The sequence below is a fragment of the Ascaphus truei genome, chromosome 3, assembly GCF_040206685.1.
Source record: "Ascaphus truei isolate aAscTru1 chromosome 3, aAscTru1.hap1, whole genome shotgun sequence".
Lineage (NCBI taxonomy): Eukaryota > Metazoa > Chordata > Amphibia > Anura > Ascaphidae > Ascaphus > Ascaphus truei.
This window is the reverse complement of record NC_134485.1, coordinates 312,198,385-312,218,974: the sequence shown is the minus strand read 5'-3', so window position 1 is coordinate 312,218,974 and position 20,590 is coordinate 312,198,385. Positions and strand designations below refer to the sequence as shown.

The 20,590-nt window shown below is 38.0% G+C and overlaps 1 protein-coding gene across 1 annotated transcript; it reads left to right on the top strand.

The window, feature by feature from the left end:
- Nucleotides 1-183: 183 nt before the first annotated feature.
- On the top strand, nucleotides 184-20,321 carry OLFM4 (olfactomedin 4). Its single transcript, XM_075591050.1, has 6 exons — nucleotides 184-334; nucleotides 2,560-2,628; nucleotides 5,535-5,687; nucleotides 9,987-10,199; nucleotides 10,859-11,006; nucleotides 18,987-20,321. Exons 1-6 carry the CDS (start codon nucleotides 254-256, stop codon nucleotides 19,787-19,789), a joined length of 1,467 nt encoding a protein of 488 aa, XP_075447165.1. The 5' UTR covers nucleotides 184-253; the 3' UTR covers nucleotides 19,790-20,321.
- Nucleotides 20,322-20,590: the final 269 nt, after the last annotated feature.

The window sequence follows — 20,590 nt, the reverse complement described above, 5'->3', positions numbered from 1 at the left end:
GAAAGGATAACATGAAACTAATGTTACCCTAAACATTATTTTTCAACTTCTGCTTGTAAAGTATGAATTGCTCAATGACAAAAGAGTGGTGTGAAATGTTGTGCACTGGGGAAATAAAATAATTACTTCACTTCTTTCAGGTAAAGTATGCTGTGGACACAGAATATAGATTGGGAAATTCCCCAGCAATTACATAAAAGGTCTGCAGAATACTTGTACAGTAACTGTACCATTGATCAGCCCAAGAGGGAAGATGAAGAGCATGGGGCGATGTCTTCTAGCAGTTTTTCTGCAATGCACTGTTTCAGTGTATGGGTCTACTTTGGTTCTAGATGTAAGTTTATTTTATTTATATGGATTGAAAAATTAGAGGAAAAATAAATTGACACATTTCTTTTCCCTCAAAATATGTGTTCTATTTTCATGATAATGCATTCACTATTAGCCTTTTTTCTGTCAGAACAGTCTGTAATGCATTAGAATGAAGCATAGTTGCGGTCCTTCTGCCTGTGAAGAGGTAGGTTTGAGAACAAAGGCCAGGCTGACTCTTATAAGGCAGAGAATAGACTTTTGAAATGGGGAGGGAATGAGAAGAGTGGAGGGTATTTTAAGTGAGCAGATGTCACCTCTGTGACTCTTAAGGATATACAGCTGGCCAAAGGTTGCTTAATCCTTCAGTGCTGGAATTTCCAGAAATGCATTGCAGAGACATTTTATCAGTAAAGATAAAGGCGGTATTTAAATCTTCTTTGTCCTGCTTGCTATCCAACCAAGTGAGTCATTTAATTCTATTCTCTGATCGAACATACTGTGCTAGAAATAGCTTAATGTGAGTCATACGCACACTGCTACCTGTATGTTAAATAGGAAAGGGAATATGAATTTATAGGGCTCCGTAAATCAAGGCTGATTACATGATGCTACCTAAAACAGGAACTGACATTATGTTCACTGATTTAACATGAAATCTAATTATATGAAAATTCAACATCCAAAATACATCTAATTTCTGTAGGCTTAATATGATTGTTATTGTAGGATAACATAGCAGATAAATAGAAGAGGCATTTAATGGAGGGAAGAACTCTGTTTTTTATCCCATGCCTAAATGTGGTGTAACATCCATCCAGACACTGCTAAAGCCATTTCTCCATGAACCTCTAATTAATAAATCTTATTGCCTACTTATCAGACTGTTGCTAAGAAAACTAATCAATGTCAGTATAGTGTTCAAAGCTCATGACACACACACACACACACACACACACACACACACACACACACACACACACACACACACACACACACACACACACACACACACACACACACACACACACACACACACACACTTAATAAGTCCCCACACTGCTCCTTGGTGGGTGCAGACACCATAGGTGGTATGACTGTCAATTACTGTGGGAGCTTCCAAGGTCTCGCCCCACAATGCCTTGCCATTGTGGAGGCAAAGTATTGTGGAAGCTCTTGCTTTCATTGAAATCTATATCACCCATGCTAACTTGCAGTTTGGGACCTTAAGTGTGCAGTCATCACATAGGCTCTGGAACCCATTATACTGACCGAAATCTGCCATAACATATTTTTTTGTCAAACCCCTTGGAGACGGTAGGGGCTCATAAATCCCATTTTGGGAATCACTGACTTAAATAACATAACACTAAGTCCATGCGTTAACCTTAACAAACTTTATTGGATAAGGATATATTGACCCAATTTGCATATAATTTGCAACTAGCGTTCATTATATTTTACAATATGCACTTTACCAGAGAAGAGATGACAACTTTGTCATTGTCCTTTGAGGATACAGTGTTACTGTTATCGTGATTTAAGCGTCACAATAAGTGGTTTAACCAAGCTTAGAGCATCTGACCCAAAGAATCTTGTACTTACTGTACAAGTACATCAAAATGGTATATTATTACACTTATTCTTTATTTAAGTTAAGCACTGAGCAAAACAAAGTCATAAACCGGCTGATATTTTTGTATAATATTTGCAGCTGAGAGATTTTCGAAACCTTAGACACCTTAGATTTATGTCTGTGAGAGCTATGTTTAAGGCAAAAGAGAAGTGTGCTTTGCTGCACAATAGTTTGCTAGTTGTTGGAAACCTGTTTTGTTAAGAAGAGTGTTCATCCTAACGGAAAAACGCTTTGTCAAAAGAAAAAAAATATGTTAATAAAGATTGAGACAATACATTTACAGTACCATCTATACACAACCATAATTCCTGAAAAAGCAAAATACAGTATTGAATAACAAGAAGCGGAGCAGTACTCCTGGAGGTACCCAATTATTCCCAACTTTTTCATCTATATGGAATACATTCTCGTTGACTTTGTAAGCTTTCAGGAGTACTGCTCTATATTTTTGCAATTTGCTACAGTTAAGAGGTTATTTTTTCAAATAACTTGTGAGGATTTCTCCATTCCTGCTAAGTGTTTATACATCTCTTTAGGCGTTGGAATGCACTTATTGAACAAAATAAGCCAAGAAGGTTTCTGTCTTAGTTAAGCATTTTGTTTTGTAATTTCAGAGATTGGCCTCACCAGAACTGCCCATTGTTGATAACTCGGGATCAAGTGAAAATCTACCTGTTTCAATGGTATGTTTACATTTACCCTTTCATTTCAGTACACAAAATGCATTGTAATGTAAACAGCATGATAGTCAATTAAGATAACTCAACTGTGGATTTTTTTTGTTCATTATATTGCCTCAAATGTGACTGCCAAAACAAAAGTACTAGCAAACAATTTCCTATCTAAAATATAGTTATTTCATGGCAATGTCTGTCACATAGATATGCTTGATGTTTATGGTTTGAATGTTTTGGAAACTAAAGTGTAGTTGACTGGCATGTATACAGAGAACCAAAACTACAATCACTTTTAGAAACCTTTTTCCTCAACCTGAGATTTGTGTGGTCAAACGTTTAAAACTCTGACTAAAAACAGCTAAAAAGGAAAGCAGTTTAAAACATTTTTAGCACTTTGTTTTTATCTTTAAGATATCTCCTTAGTTATTTTGTACAATAACTAAATGTAAATCAATAGACACATTGCAATAGTTTCAACTATTTTTCTCACTACTGAACAAACAGATACAACTACAAGCAAGCATTTCTGAAGTGCTACAATGCCAATGAAGGAAGGGATCTAAGGTGAAAACATAAGAAGACTTGCTAATGTAGCACCACAAATGTTGCTTGTTGTAGACTGTCATAGATGGAACCTGTATTGCTATTAACACTGAATACTTTGCTCCAAATCACAAGAAGATGTCAAGCTTTAGTATGGCTTTACTCCCATTTATGTGATTAGGAGTAACATTGTGCTAAAGCTTAGCACAACGTTGAGTATCAGGGCCTTTTGTTGGTTACTATTAGATACTCTTGGTTGTAGGCCTATTCAAACACTACAACAAATGGGTATCTGTAGCGCACACTTGGTAAAGGTAAATATTATATGACAATTATTTCCTGACAGTAATTATGTGAGTATAAATGCAGACCAGATACATCACTAATACTCTGCTGCAGTTTTTCTCCATGATGTCACAGAATGCAATCACATAGTCTGGTGTGTGGTTAGCCTCAGGCAAAGAGAAACACATGTAGAAACATAGATGGTGTAATAAGGTTTACTACAGGTTACACACAACAAACACAGAGTGGAAAGGTAACACTCACACTTTCCCCACTGTTTGTAAACAGTGAGTGACTTAAGGCACACTCCAATCTTGCTCGCAGCTCTGGTCCTCCGTGTACACAGCCGTATGCACGGCTTCCAGGTCCGCATTTCCGTCTCCAAATTATGGGGCTGGATGACGTCAGCTGTTGGAGCTCCAGGTCCAGTGCCTCACGGAACCAAAAGACCTACTGCACCATCCCGACTCTTGCGTTCTTCTCAAGGATGTCTTCTTTCTACCCCCTTTGTATCTAAAGCTCTCTCCCGCCTTAAACCTTTCTCTCTTTCTGCCCCATACCTCTGGAATGCCCTTCCCCTCAATACCCGACTAGCACTATCTCTATCCACCTTTAAGACCCACCTTAAGACACATTTGCTTAAAGAAGCATATGAATAGCACTGTGGATAATCCTGATACATAATGCTTGGCCCACTGCAGACCACTTACCAGAATTCCCTCCTACTGTCTCTATACATTAACCTACCTACCAATTAGACTGTAAGCTCCTCGGAGCAGGGACTCCTCTTCCTTAATGTTACTTTTATGTCTAAAGCACTTATTCCCATGACCTGTTATTTATATTATTTGTTATATATGTGTATTACTACTGTGAAGCGCTATGTACATTTATGGCGCTATATAAATAAAGACATACAATACCTACGCGTTTTGCCAAATTCCTTGGCTTCCTTAGGAATCCTGCTGCGAGCAGGATTGGAGTGCACCTCAAGTCACTCACTGTTTTCAAACAGTGGGGAAATTGTGTGTTCCTTTTCCCCGCTGTGTTTGTTGTGTGTAACCTGTAGTAAACCTTATTACACCATCTATGTTTCTCTTTGCATGAGGCTAACCACACACCAGACTATGTGATTGCATTCTGTGACGACATGGAGAAAAACCGCAGCAGAGGATTAGTGATGTATCTGGTCTGCATTTATACTCACATAATTACTGTCATGAAATAATTGTCACATATTATTTACCTTTACCAAGTGTGCGCTACAGATACCCAATTGTTGCATCCTGTTTGATTGTGGTATGAAAACCGCAGGTATCTGGCAGTACCTTGTGCATGAACACAATCCCCATTGTATTGTATGGTTTATGGAACAATTGGCCTTTATTATTGCATTTCCACCAGTACTTGATTTGCACATTTGTATATGGGAGTGCTCTATACTTTTTGTTTTGTCTATTCCAGCACTGGCAGAGTTAATTTATATACTGTACATCATTGTCACGCTTTTGATCTGCTCTAAATAAAAAGCTGATCTGATGTTCTGCTATGAGGTTTTGTTTAAGGTGGACATTTATGTACACTCATATCCATAAATGTCTGTCAATTGAATGTATAACCTCTGTTAATTTAATGTACCCATATTATCAAAACTCTGTACCCAGGCCATACTTGAAAACGTGAGGTAACTCACATTGTATTATTTCCTGGTAAAACATTTTTTAAATAAATATAATTTTAAAAAAGCACAGTGGAATTTTAAAACATCACAGTAGTTCTTTTAAGTGGTCTTCCAAAGATGTCATTTTTACATTAAAACAAATGTCATTTCCCAGAATCCCTGGCTGCAGCGGAAGCACTGTATGCTAAGAGATAATGGTGAAAAGCCGGATTGCAGATATGTGAATGTGCTCACAAGTGATATTTGTATTTGCTATATTAAAAATGAATGTTATACCCTAATTTTAATAATTTATAATTATACCACTGCGCATTGTTACAAACACATGAATGTGGATTTCACACAACAGCAGCCAGAAGTTTCTTTGCTTCATGAACTTAAATTGTTACAATTGTGATTTCAGCTAATTAATAATGTCACTGGAAAAGTGGATGAGCACGGGACCTGCCAGTGCTCTGTGTACATGCCGGACAACACGTTCCCAGTACTGAGAATGGAAAAACTAGAAATTACTGCTCACACTCTCTCAGGAAAAGTGGAGCGTGCACTTGCAAAGGTAAGTGATTTTACATTGATATATTATAGCTGCCTAAAGCAAGTCCCTAGGAAAACCAGTAAGAAACAAATCAATTTGTATTTTCCTGGAGCCTTTCAGTACCAGAGGGTCCTGTCCGCTCCATGACCACTTACCCTGCGGCACTGATGGATCACATTATTGCTCTGAAGAGGGTTCCTGCTGCTGGACCAGAAGGGGAGGGTCCGGAGTAGTCTCTATGGAAGCGCTGAACGCTGACAGCCCTTATAAAACAAGCAAATGGTCATAACGTGCAGAGTACATCATTAGGGCCTCTGGGGTGGCACTTTTCATGACATATGCTGTATGTCATTCAGGCACTGAAGGGATTAAAATCTGAACATTGGCAGTTCATTACATTATGGATTTTTCCTCTTATAACTAAAAAATACCAATATTTTTGGGGCAGAAAAAATACAAGAAAAAGCAGAAATCTCTTTTTCTGAAACACGATCATTACAAAATAAAGTGTGTTTTTTTTTTTTTTTAAATGTGAAACATGTCTTGCTTTCACATGGTTAAGCTTTATAGGGGCCTGTATCACACTACGTTGATATGCAGAGTATTTTCATCCAACACTAAATGCTTTAATAATCTCATTTCACAAATTGGAAAAATATAAAACAATTGAGATGAAATGCAATTCACCGATTTATGTGCAGTACAGCTCAATCAGCCATTATCTAAGCTGTATTACTGCTATCAGCTCAAATACATTTTATCAGGATATGCAAACTATGTGTCCTTAGGAGGCGTTATGTTGATGGCCCTATACAGTCCACCGGGTTTATAACTTACAAACATGGATAATGTTTTGTATTCATTTAACCTCAGAGAATTCTGATCATAAAAGTAATTATGGTATCATAAAGCTGTTTATTTAAGCACATCCTTTATGTTCTATTATGGTAGGTCATTAAGTTCCCTTTGCCTCAGCTTCACCAACTGGCAATCTTCATGAGGTAATGATTCTCTGCTTCAGTTAGACCAGGTTGCAAACAGGCTAGTGTGGGGTGATTGCCTCTGTGAAATGCAGGTCTGTCATGTGTCAGCGGAATGAGTCTGCCTCAGAAGGCAGTCTCACTCATTCCAAGCATCAATTGCCTCATGCATTTCAAAGGAGTCGTCTGCCTCACTATATTGGAATTGTTTCATTAATCCATTTAGTACCAGAGGGGCATACTGTATACTGCAGGCCACTCTGGCATTGAAGGAGTTAAAACGAACCATGTTTTTTTTTCTTTTTCTTCGAACTCTAATATTAATTTATTTGTATTTATTCTTCGGCCTTCATAGCTAAGCAAATATATTAGAGATTTCTTTGTGCTTTTGTAGTGTCCATAGAGCAGAAGTGTAACAAAAATGAATAAGCACACCAAAACACTTCCAATACACCACTGTGTAAATGATAGCATATACACGGTATATTAAAGCAGCAGTTCCACCTATTTAACCACATTTAGATAGATGGTCAGGTACCTGGCTATGTTGGATCTGTAACATTCTGATCTCCAGCACACTGATGGAGTAACAGCACAGTAACACTTCAACGTCCTTTATCTCTGAGGTTAAGAAAAGATGCCAGCAATTATACGTCACTTAGATTTCCCAGGTATTTTAGGAGTCTATGGTAATCTATTTGGATGTATATATGTCGAATCTCTCCTTCTCTATCCCTCCCCCTCCCACCCCCCCACCACCTCTCTCCCACTCTCTCTCCCCTCTCTCACTCTCCATGCTTTTTACAGTTGTAAATCCTGGTGAACATCATGTCATTTGCTTTAGTGAAACTACTTTATGGTTAGGCTAAAGTCACATTAAATAGGCTAATGGATCTTAGTTAATCTAGCCTTAAGTGCGCTATGGATAGGTAGAAAGACCCTGGCAATCCCTTTTGCACAGGAGATGCACACACATTCCAACACTGGTTTAAAATAGCAGCACCGTTTTTAGAAATTGGTTACTAAGAAGCATTAATGATTATTTAAACAGAAGAAGACAGCAGAAGATAATTGAAACTAACGGCAGTAGACAGAGAGAGAAGAAACCGAATAATAAGAAAGAAGAACAAAAAAGTCATTTTTTCTAAATAGTGTCCATTGAACTTTGAAAGGCAACTGTCCAAGGAAGATATTACTCCTGTCAGGCTGCCAAAGTCTGTGTCAGGTTGGTTCATCTGCGATTTGCAGTAAGCACTGCTCATTTAGGCATAGGCAGCCTGAGGCAAATTTACTTGCCTATTCTGACTTTTTGGAAAATGTCCACAGTGTTTCATGCATGAATCAATGTCCTTTTCTGATTCATTCAGTTTACCCTCTATTTCTTTATTTCCCTGACCCACTTAACTTGCACCCTAATCAAGATGCATCCTTTGTTTGTTGAGTTGTGATACCACATACAATAAATAGCTAAAATGCCACTTGCATTTAGAACCGAAAACAGATGATTCTTTCAACTTATTTGTAATGTCTAGTCAGTGTGAAGCCTGTAAACTGTATTTATTACAGTCATTGTTCCACTATTTTAAGATTGTAAGTTCCATTGGAAAGGGATTTCCTCCTTACCTACTAGATCAGTGTATGTTTATTATTATTATTTTTATTATTATTACTACAGTATTAGCGTTTATTTATATTCCACAGTACAGTGCAAAATAGGGGAAGGGACAAGAACAAAACTCAAAATACATACACTTTAAAATGCAATGAAACAATATATAAAGAGGACCCATTTCCAAAAAGCTTACATTGTTACAATTGTATTGTTATTATTGCGTTACATCCTTACCACCCATGTTTTGAGTCAGTTTGGAAAATAAAAGGTTACTGATTACCAACACTAAGAACGATGAATAAGAATATACACATTTTATAAACCAGCACTACACAGCAGGAGTGAGAAAGAGAGTGCGTTGCTGCCAAGGATCATAGGGTTTGATTTTCTGTTGTTTGTTGTTCACTGGATTGGAACTCTTGCTGGTTCTGGACTCTAGCTAATTTGAGCTGTTTCTCTGTTTTGCTGTATATCATATTATCTTTGACTGTGGGATTCGGCTGGCAGATTATTGGTTGGGGAAAGAGGGATAAGGGAAGTACCTTATGGTCCTTTTGGACCAGAGGGAGCGGGCCTGAAGAAGGGGTATTCACCTCAAAACGTTGCCCCCCTAATTAACCATCCCCCAGTGTGTTTGTTTCCCCCACACCTGTGGTTTTTTTTTATTTCTCACTCCCTTACCCTGTGTTCTTTCCCTATACCACGTATACCCTAGAGTGTCATAATCCCACTGTGAGACATCTCTCCAAGTTATTGTTATCTTGTGTAAATATTAAATTATTTTCATTTTTGGCTTATTTCCTGGTTTACAATTTTTCGGTAAAGTCAGTGAGTGCTGGATGTTTTGAGTCAGTTTGGAGAATAAAGGGTTACTGATTACCAACTCTAAGTACGATGAATAAGAATATACACATTTTAAATAATGTTATGGTGCTTTTGAACATAAAAATACATATATACCATTTAACAATTTAAACCAAATGTGACATGCATGTCAAGTTCTTATAATATAGGATTTTTGATCATTTATAATGGACCAATATGGCAGTCTCCTGGGTGACTTCACTCAGAATAGAAAGAACTAATTGTGGATTTAAGGTGTTAACCAAATCTAAGATTTATTAAAGAAAAATTATGATAAATGAGACCTCTATAAATTCTGCATGTGTGTAATACACTTTGCGTTCGGATTCTGTGGAGGTTTTCATCCCCTATTGCAGGGTGTCTCAACTCCAGTCCTCAAGCCTCCCCAACAGGTCAGGTTTTCTGGGTATCCCTGCTTCAGCACAAGGTGGCTCAATCAGTCCCAGCTACAACACAGATGGCTCAATCAGAGGCTTCATTTTTGACTGAGTCTTTGACTGAGCCACCTGTGCTGAAGCAAAGATTTCCTGAAAACCTTACCTGTTGGGGGTGGTGGGGGGGGGGAGTCGGGAGGGTCTGAGGACTGGACTTGAGCACCCCTGCCTTATTGTAATGGAGTTTCCAAAAGCTCTTTTCAGATAACCACATGTTTGTTTATCAAACATTTTATTTAATGAATGTAGTGGTATCACAGCCTACTGTATAATTAGTGTAGTTTTCCCCAGTGATAGAATAGTCCTAGCTTGTTTCCCTGATTTGTTTTGGAAACTGTTTTGGGTAAGAGCAGAGTGCTAGGGCATTGCTTGGAGAAATCTGCCATTTACATTACATCAGCTATATTCATTTAACGTCTTTCTTTTTCAGATTGTCGATTACACAGCGTCTATCGAGTTATATGAAAAAAGAATTCTACACCTAAATATTAAGGTTGAAGCAATGGAGAGGTCTAGTATTTCCTATGTTGAATTGGACTTTGAATTACTAAAATTGGAAATCAGAGAGATGGAAAAGCTGGTCTCTCAACTGAAAATCTCTGTAGATGGCGGCAATACCATTGTCGATCAGTTATACGTGGAGGTAAGTTTGTTTAAGAAGAAAAATGCTGTAAAAAAGGCATAGGGAAGGGCAAGGCCAATAAAGTGAAACTATAATTAAAGAAGGGACATAATGTTATCTTCCTACATTTTATATTGAACTGTCTGGGGATGAAGGCAACAAATAAAGAAATCATTGTTCTGACACATGCAGGCTGCATTTGGGGTCAAACTGTGGTGGCCTGCTCCAAGCCTCCATCCTCTTGGTCAAGTTGTCTATAAGACTTTATTTTGTTATAGGGGGTTTAGATATGTATTTGGGGGGGTGGGGTTTGTTTTATATGTATTTGGGGGGTGGGGAGGCTGTTTTATATGTATTTAAGGGGTGGGGGTTGTTTTATATGTATTTGTGGTGTGGTTTTTTTTATATTTATTTGAGGGTTGTTTTTTATATGTATTTGGAGGTAATGTTTTTATTTTTATATGTTTTTGTGGGTGTTTTTTTAAAATATGTATTTGGAGTGGGTTTTTATTACATGTATTTGGGGGTGGCGTTTTCAAAAGGGTTAATATTGCACTCAAAGCTGTTACTTATTCTAAAGCAGATTTATATTTCTCTATTTTACTGAAATCATGTATTCATATGGATTCATTTGGAAAGTAATTTTCTCCCACATGACATTCTTATTTTTTCCTTTGCAGATTAGGAATATGACTCTGATGCTACATCAGCTAGAAAGTCTAGATAAGAACAATGTCCTTGCAATCCGCCGAGAGATTGTTGCTCTGAAGAATCGTTTGAAGGAATGTCAAGAGCAGAGCAGTAAAGAAAATGCATACATTCCAGCTGGTAAGCATTACTTTCGTCAGCTTTAGTAGATTGTGAAAAGGCAAAGGAGGAAGAAGTAGAATACAAAGTCAAATGAAAAAAAAAAAAAAATGAAAGAAACCAATGTAGCTGCACTTTGTACTAGTCATTCCCAATGTATCTCTTTGTACATAACCCCCCCTTATCACAGTTCACGTTAGCAGCATTATTGGGGGCACATAAAGTTAAAAGGGCTACCAATAAATCATTCTGAATAACTTGTTTTCATCAAAAACAATTACTATTTTAATGAATGCACTCTAATGTTAAAAAGGTTTAAAGTGAAGAGAAAAGGCAAAAATGTGCTTTTTCTTCAGCCCTAAGGTTGTTGGTCAAAAATGTGTTGAATTTCTAAGCATAAAACCACAACTGCCACTCCTCATACTTTTTTTTATACCAATCCTATTTTTTCCCGTATAATTCATGTTGTTCCTTGAGTACTAAATGTACTTAAAGCTCTGTAGGTGAGATATTGTAAATGCATTGATGTTCCCTAAAGATTTGGGGAAAAGGGCTTATTAGGATGAAGTATACTTGTAATACACCAGTGCTAGGAAACAATTAAACAAATATTCCATGGGGGCTATAGTCAACATTTTCTAAGCAGTGCTATACTATAAAACACTGTGGGCCTTATTCAGAGAGGGTTGATAAAAAAAATCGCCAGGGAATGTAAAATGCCGTTTTTTTGGGTGTTGCTATCACGGTATTCAGAAAGGCTCGATTACCAGTGATAGCAAAATGCCCAAAACGGGCGAGTTGCTGCCAGCGACAGCATTGAGCCTCTGAAAAGGTCTGAACCGGCGATTCATTTCTGCTGCAGAGAGAGCTGCTCTGAGAGAGCCGCCTCACACAGCAGAAATGTCGCCTGAAAATTATTTATTTAAATATACATTTCTTTCATAGTGTAGAGGTGCAGGGGGTCTCCGGAGCTGAACCACTTTGGTTTCAGGTCCAGGGACCCCCTGCTTCCTGAGATACAGGCCCCTTTATGGGGTGCCGGTATCTCCTATGCAAGGAAATGTCCCGGTCACGTGACGCGGGACATTTCAATGCAGAGGGATACCGGCACCCCATAAAGGTGCCTGTATCTCGGGAAGCAGGGGGTCCCTGGACATAAAACCAATGTGGTTCAGCTCCGGAGACCCCCTGCAAATCTGCACTATTAAAGAAATATATATCAATAAATATTTTAATAAACATCAATACACGCCCCCCCTCCGCCCAAACCCATACAGTACAGTAATGGGCAAAATAACTATTATCCAGATATGGATAATAGGTTATTTGCCCATTATTAATCACTGCATTAGCATACAAAAATAAAGTAAATAAATACAGTTATACTTACCACAACAGCAGGTCCCTCTGTCCTCCGTAGCAAGAAAGCATATATACATAATAAAGACATTCTAATGGCCCCTAACCCCTTAATCACCTTAGCGGTTACTAACCGCTATAGTCATTAAGGGGTTAACCCACCCTGACCCGATACCAACCCGGGAAGCCTAAACACCCACCCCTGAATGACTATACCCACCCTATAGTCAGTATAGTGTAGAGTAGTATAGTGGTACATCATACCCATATAATAAAAATATGGGCATGATAAGCCTCTATAGCACTCAATGGGCACCCTAATGACAATACATTAATACACAAGACACACAATAATAAAACATAAGTAAACTCCAAAAAAACACACTTCACTAAATAAAAACAGTAGCCAGCTAATCCAATCAATAGAAGCAATAACATCAACAATGAATTAATTAAACCATTACCCAATCAAACCAATTAATTACAAAACCATAACCAATCCAAACAATGAATTACTCCAACATTAATGAATGTAACCATTAAAAGACAAAGAAATAAATTAAAACAATCTCTGAAGTAACCATAAAACACATTAGCTAACATAATATGACATTAAGTACAAGTGAACACCAATCACAAACCTTTTATTACATTAAGCATGAACCAACAAACAATCACATCCACATAATAAACTGCAATGAAAAAAAGCAACAGCAATAACAAGCGAGAAATGCCCCCCAAATATTGTCATAATAATGTATTAATCTGTACCCTAAAGAGGTACAGATTAATATATTATCAGTCAATGTGCCTCCCCCAAAAAAATCAAAAAACACATCCAAAGATTAAACCTGTAAAAAGAGACATTTACAAACATTGAATATATTACTTACCATTAGAAGCGGTGGCCCTCCGACTCCCGGGGAAACAGGAAACTCACGTACCTTGAAGGCCTCCAACAGCATCCGATACCATCCGCCATGAAGATCCGGATCAGGTACCCCAATCTTCTTTTTTCTTTCTCTAATCACCTTCTTCTATCTTCATCTGTCACCATTTCTTGTTCTTCTTTATCTTCTTTATTCATCTGGCAATCCAAAATACCCCATGTTAAATCCCAGCCGATGCTGTCTGATCGGCTTCTTGGGCTCAAATGAGGCGTCACGGCCTTAAATAGGGCTTGTGACGTCACATTTAGCCTCAAAATGGTTAACAGCCACCTGATTGGCTGTTAAAACCATATTCAGACTTTAATTATTTTTTTTTGACATGACGTCACTTAAAGGGAATGATGCCAGCCAATCAGAATGGCTGTGCTTCATTTGCCTTTAAGATGATGTCACGAAGCCGGCGTCACATGGTATTTCAGCCAATTCCACACTCTGATTGGCTGAAATTCCTTGTGACACAGCGGCCATCTTGGATTTAGTGACGTCATCTAAAAGGCAAATTAAACACAGCCATTCTGATTGGCTGGCATCATTCCCTTTAACATGACGTCACTAAATCCAAGATGGCCGCTGTGTCACAAGGTATTTCAGCCAATCAGAGTGTGGAATTGGTTCACACGATCTGATTGGCTGAAATACCATGTGACGCCGGCTTCGTGACGTCATCTTAAAGGCAAATGAAGCACAGCCATTCTGATTGGCTGGCATCATTCCCTTTAAGTGACGTCATGTCAAAAAAAAAATTAAAGTCTGAATATGGTTTTAACAGCCAATCAGGTGGCTGTTAACCATTTTGAGGCTAAATGTGACGTCACAAGCCCTATTTAAGGCCGTGACGCCTCATTTGAGCCCAAGAAGCCGATCAGACAGCATCGGCTGAGATTTAACATGGGGTATTTTGGATTGCCAGATGAAGAAAGAAGATAAAGAAGAACAAGAAATGGTGACAGATGAAGATAGAAGAAGGTGATTAGAGAAAGAAAAAAGAAGATTGGGGTACCTGATCCGGATCTTCATGGCGGATGGCATCGGATGCTGTTGGAGGCCTTCAAGGTACGTGAGTTTCCTGTTTCCCCGGGAGTCGGAGGGCCACCGCTACTAATGGTAAGTAATATATTCAATGTTTGTAAATGTCTCTTTTTACAGGTTTAATCTTTGGATGTGTTTTTTGATTTTTTGGGGGAGGCACATTGACTGATAATATATGAATCTGTACTACTTTAGGGTACAGATTAATACATTATTATGACAATATTTGGGGGGCATTTCTCGCTTGTTATTGCTGTTGCTTTTTTTCATTGCAGTTTATTATGTGGATGTGATTGTTTGTTTGTTCATGCTTAATGTAATAAAAGGTTTGCGATTGGTGTTTGCTTGTACTTAATGTTATATTATGTTAGCTAATATGTTTTATGGTTACTTCAGAGATTGTTTTAATTTATTTCTTTGTCTTTTAATGGTTACATTCATTAATGTTGGAGTAATTCATTGTTTGGATTGGTTAGTGTTACTATTCATTTTGAGTTGGTTTAGGAATTAATTGGTTTGATTGGGTAATGGTTTAATTAATTCATTGTTGATGTTGTTATTGCTTCTATTGATTGGATTAGCTGGCTACTGTTTTTATTTAGTGAAGTGTGTTTTTTTGGAGTTTACTTATGTTTTAATATTGTGTGTCTTGTGTATTAATGTATTGTCATTAGGGTGCCCATTGAGTGCTATAGAGGCTTATGATGCCCATATTTTTATTATATGGGTATGCTGTACCACTATACTACTCAATGGATATAGGGTGGGTATAGTCAGTCAGGGGTGGGTGCTTAGGCCTCACGGATGGGTGAAGGGGGTATTAGCCCTAAGTATGGGTGTTTAGACCTTGCGGGGGGTAGCGGTTGGGTTAACCCCTTTATTACCTTAGCGGTATTAACCGCTAAGGTAATGAAGGGGTTAAGTCCCCCCGCAACCCCCCCCACACGGCCTAAACATCCACTAAGGGCCAAATTCCCCCTTCACCCACCCTCGCTAGCCACAGTATTGTATTGTATGTCTTTACTGTAAGCGTGGCAAGGGTGTTTAACCCCTTCATTGCCTTAGCGGTTTGCCGCTAAGGTAATGAAGTTGCTGTACATGCATGTTTCCTGCCTCGGATGCATGCCGGGGGGGGCCGGAGCTGCTATTAATGGCTATCAGCTCCGGAGACCGCAAGCATCAATCCGAGGCAGGAAAGGGGCCTGATTTTTTCTAAGTCCCGACACATCTCAGCTCATCGAGGCCATCTCCCCACCAATTTACCAAAAGTTTTGTGGTGTATTGGATTTGGGGAGAAGAATGCCTTTTAGGGCTGCGATAGGCCGCGACAGCCGACTCGCGGGTCTCTGAATCGCGCGAGTTTATCAACCCTCCGAAAATGGTCGATAAGCGGCTGATCGCCGCTCAGTTGGCGATTTTCTGTGGGTGATAAAAAATTTGCGTCGATACAGGCCGTTATCAAGCACTTATCGAGGCTTTCTGAATACGAGTAGCTATTTTGGTCGATAAGTGCTCGATAAGGGCCTTATCGAGGCTTTCTGAATAAGGCCCTGTATGTTGCTGGAATGCACTTCACAGTCCCTTCACTTGTCTATTGATCAATGTATCTTCGGGTATGGTAAAGTGCCTTATGGTATAGCACCGTGCAATGAAAATGGGCCTTTGCATGAGGGAATGTAGTATATCCATAATTTTCTATAGTAACATATAGTAGTGTAACTGGAAGTGTTCCCTGCCATAAATTGCATAAATACATCTTGTAGAAAGATCCATCGTTATTTTTGTATAAGGGGACATAGATCATTCTCTATTGTGAGATTTCAATCACATATGTCTACTGCTACACTGGAAGCAGCGGCAGAAATCAACATACATTTTCTTAGTTTACTTTAAACATAGAAGAGCACACACAAAGCACATTTCCAGTGCAGTGCCCTTCATTAGTAACAAAGATAAATAAAGTTTAGTAAGTACTAACGATGAAGAAAGAACTCCTAAAAAAATATATTATATATACACATTATGGTAGAAAAAATGATAACAAAAATAGGGCAAAATATTTACAAAAGTTATTTTTCCTGGTGCATACCTTTTAAAACAGTGTGGTCATGCTATATATGAATGCACAAAATAAGAAAATAAAGCATAGCACTCAATACACAGTTTGTTGATCCTCAAAATGAGAAAGCAAAATGTCTCGTTATCTTAATTAAATCATAGCATTTCATTTGTTGGAAAATGCCAACATCTACAATGTTTCTGGCCACGAACGGCCTTTCATCAGGTAAGTGATTATGGGCCAGATTTTCAAAGCTCTGTCAAATGAGGGATCATAACGTGACATTATATAAAACAGGAAATTAAGTTATGTTCCCTGAGTTAAAATGATATCTACAAAGCTAAGACTATGCAAATTCAATGTCCGAATCAGAACTCATTAGCATAAGCTTTTAATTAAATTATTGTAGCACAACGTTGCGTTATCATCCAATAACATGATGCCACTTTAATAAACATGCATAATACACGGATCTCTTAGGTAGACTAGCTTTTTCCCAGCTCAGACCTGGTGTTGGTGAAAATATAGGTGCAAAATAGCACTCATGCAAACAATGATATTTTAAAAACCTGTGATACAAAGTCCAATAGCTAGTCTTGGAGCTGCCCAAAGAGGTTATTCTGGTATCTCCCAACCAGTCTTGGAATTGTGGAAGAAAAAACCTCCTGTGGCGCTGAGGCAAGGATAAGGATAGGATTGTAGACAGAGTTCTTCTCTTGGATGATTACCTCAAGAAAAAATGACAAAACATGCAGACAACACTGCAATGGTGCATTACCCAGGGACAACAATGGATTATAAATAAAGAGAGCAGTTTAATATAAGACAATTGAACCATACATTATAAAAAACACAATAACTACAATAAAAACTTGCATGTGCCTCTGCACTTGAATCTTGAAACTTGCTCCGCCTTAATAAAAATTAGAATCCTACTCACCAAAAGTGACTAGGGCATGCGCATTTGTTTAAGGGTCTTTTCGGGACACCGTAGCAGTGAAATCTGAGTGGTGACGTCAGCAGAGGAGTTGATCGACCAGACTCTGGCAGCAAGCAGACTCCGAGTATAGAAGGTGATCCTCCTTCAGTGACTGGCGTAATTCACCCCACGGCGAGCAGTTTACCTGGCGAATAGACCCTTAAACAAATGCGCATGTCCTAGTCACTTTTGGTGAGTAGGATTCCAATTTTTATTAAGGCGGAGCAAGTTTCAAGATGGAAGTTTTTATTGTAGTTATTGTGTTTTTTATAATGTATGGTTCAATTGTCTTATATTAAACTGCTCTCTTTATTTATAATCCATTGTTGTCCCTGGGTAATGCACCATTGCAGTGTTGTCTGCATGTTTTGTCATTTTTTCTTGAGGTAATCATCCAAGAGAAGAACTCTGTCTACAATCCTATCCTTATCCTTGCCTCAGCGCCACAGGAGGTTTTTTCTTCCACATCAGACCTGGTGTTGAATGATAAATTCAAGGTACAAAAAATAAGGAAAGACATTAAAATATACGTGTCTATAATGTGGTTGGGGTAGTCTACACTAGCTAGCATAAGATTTATGATTTATTCAATTTCTTCATAGCTCTGAGAGATATGTCCACCAAAAATAGCATGGCATACTGTACAAGAACAAAAATAATGCTTCAATTATTTTTTCATGCATATATATCGGAAAGGGTGGATGAGGGATGGACAAGCATGGATCAGTCAACTTTATAGTATAATTAGCCTCTTAGGAGCTAAATAACATAGCTCATAGTATGAATAGGAAACTCAATGTTAGATTTACTTGATGGATACATCTTCTGTATTGTACTGCCATAAGAAGATAACATTAAGTGTTGTGCAAAAGCTCTACTGTACGTATGATTACTTTGCACAATATAGAGTGTGAAAATGGACTGAAACGTTGATTTGTTTTAAATACAGTAAATATTGACACAGTTTTGCAGAAGACCATTGGAGTGCTGTTCATCTCTTCTTGAGTACTTTGAACAATAGCCATTATGGAAACCATTTTGTATAAACCGTTTCTCTGTGGGCTGTACATCTGACTAAAGATGCATACCTGCCCTTTTACAGAAAGCAGAAAATAAAACATTAAATTGTTTTCTATTACTTATTAGAGATGGGCAAAAACCAGGTGTGTAAAATCAGAAACTACCAGAACCTTATTCTACAAAACCAAATACAAAAACCTTAAGATGTTTAAAAACCCACACATTTTGAACAAAATCAGAACACCAGGCTATGTGCTCATCTCCAGGTGTTTCCAGACATATCATGTTTCATTACTTTTCTGTTTTAAAATATATCTTTTTAGTTTCTTAGTAGTTTCCATGATTAGGCTGTTATAGCATAGTCTTTCTTATTTTACTTTTTTTTTTTTTCAAAATGTGGTAAAAGTCCAAAAACAAACAATTTGAGTTTCGGCAAAACTAGAGCAAAACATTTTTCTAGAATCAAAACCACGTCCATAACAAAAACAAATTTTCACTCTCGAGTGAATGTGCCCACCCTTATTCATTAATGTATATTTTAGTTGGATGGACTGAATACTAGTGTTATTGTTTTCTTGACTACCTATTTTTCCATGTTTTTACAGGTACATGTGGTCATGGTGGCCTGTTGAATATCAGCAAGCCCTTTGTGACACAGCTCAATTGGAAAGGGTTTTCCTTCAAGCATGGTGCTTGGGGTAGAGATTACTCTCGTCTTAGCACTGAAAAAAATGCCTATTGGGTTGCTCCACTGAATGCTGATGCAAGATACCTGGAGTACTATCGATTATACAACATTTATGATGATTTACTCTTGTACCGAAATTCCAGAGAGAACAGAGTAGAGTATGGGCAAGGAAGTGGCCATGTAGTGTATGATAGCTTCCTCTTTTATAACTGCCATGGTTCAGGGGATATGTGCAAACATGATATAAATGGAAACAAACTGGTTCTTAGGAGAAATCTCCCAAGTGCTGTGTTTAACAATCGTTTCTCTTATGCTGGTGTACCCTGGCAGGATATTGATTTTGTTGTGGATGAAAGTGGTTTGTGGGTCATTTATTCCACTGAGGCAAATACAGGTAACATTGTTATCAGCAAACTCAATGACACAACACTTATAGTGGAAAACACTTGGCAAACAAGACAGTATAAGCCTGCAGTATCCAATGCATTCATCATATGTGGCATTCTGTATGCTGTCAGGCCTGTGAACACAAGGAAAGAAGAAATATTTTACGCATTTGATACAAAAACTGGACAGGAAAGCAGACTCAGCATACTCATTGATAAAGTTTTAGAAACAATGCAAAGCATCAATTATAGTCCAGCAGACAGTAAATTACATGTTTACAATGATGGCTACCTTTTGTCATATGATCTGACTTTTCAGCCCCTCTTGAGCTGAGATTTGCTTGTTTAATACGACGAAATGTACCTAAAAATGGTACAACCTGCACAGTAAATTTGAACCAATAGTCACATCTAATTATGAGTAAATGGGTTTTCTTTCTTCAATAAATCGAATTATGTTATTGTACCAGAACTGCAGCTACTGGGCTACTTTTAAACATATCCAATTGTTTTCCTTGTTTTAGTGTAGTATCCCATTACATGTTTATTTGCTTGGTATTGCTCTGCAGTGTTTTGCAGTTCACTTGGGTTTGTATTGCTTAAGCTTTTTCCAATGCTATTTGTTTTATATTTTGCATTTTATTTGGCTTGCACTTTTAGCTCCAGACAGATGGACAGTTTTATGAATGAGCCATTTTAATGCTGATGCCAAATGTTAGAGAAATCTCCATACTTCTGTTATTTTTGTTTCTTTCCCAAAAATAATGCTGGGGAAAGTATTTTGCTGATTCATTTTTTAAATTCCTCACTATGGATTGTATGTGTCAACCAAATCTAATAAAAGACAAAGAGTCAGAAACCAAAAATGTCTTTTGAAGTAATTGTATTTATTTGTGCATATTGCTAAACATAGAAACATAGAATTTGATGGCAGATGAGAACCACTTGGCGTACTGTTTCTGCTCATTTACATATCTGGTGTAAAATCTCAGATCCAAGGAGCTATTTCAGGGGCCTTCCGCTTAAGCACTCAGCGTAGATCAGGGTTGGCCAACGATGGCATTTGAGGTGGTCCATGCGATCCTCTGGGGAAAAGCCTCTTCTCGCGCTACAAATCGAGCCCAACCTCCAGGAA

Coding starts and splice junctions, on each gene's coding strand:
- OLFM4 (XM_075591050.1), top strand. CDS start 254: ATGAAGAGCATGGGGCGATGTCTTCTAGCAGTTTTTCTGCAATGCACT. Junction 2,629..5,534: donor AAAATCTACCTGTTTCAATG/GTATGTTTACAT, acceptor TTGTGATTTCAG/CTAATTAATAATGTCACTGG. Junction 10,200..10,858: donor TCGATCAGTTATACGTGGAG/GTAAGTTTGTTT, acceptor TTTCCTTTGCAG/ATTAGGAATATGACTCTGAT.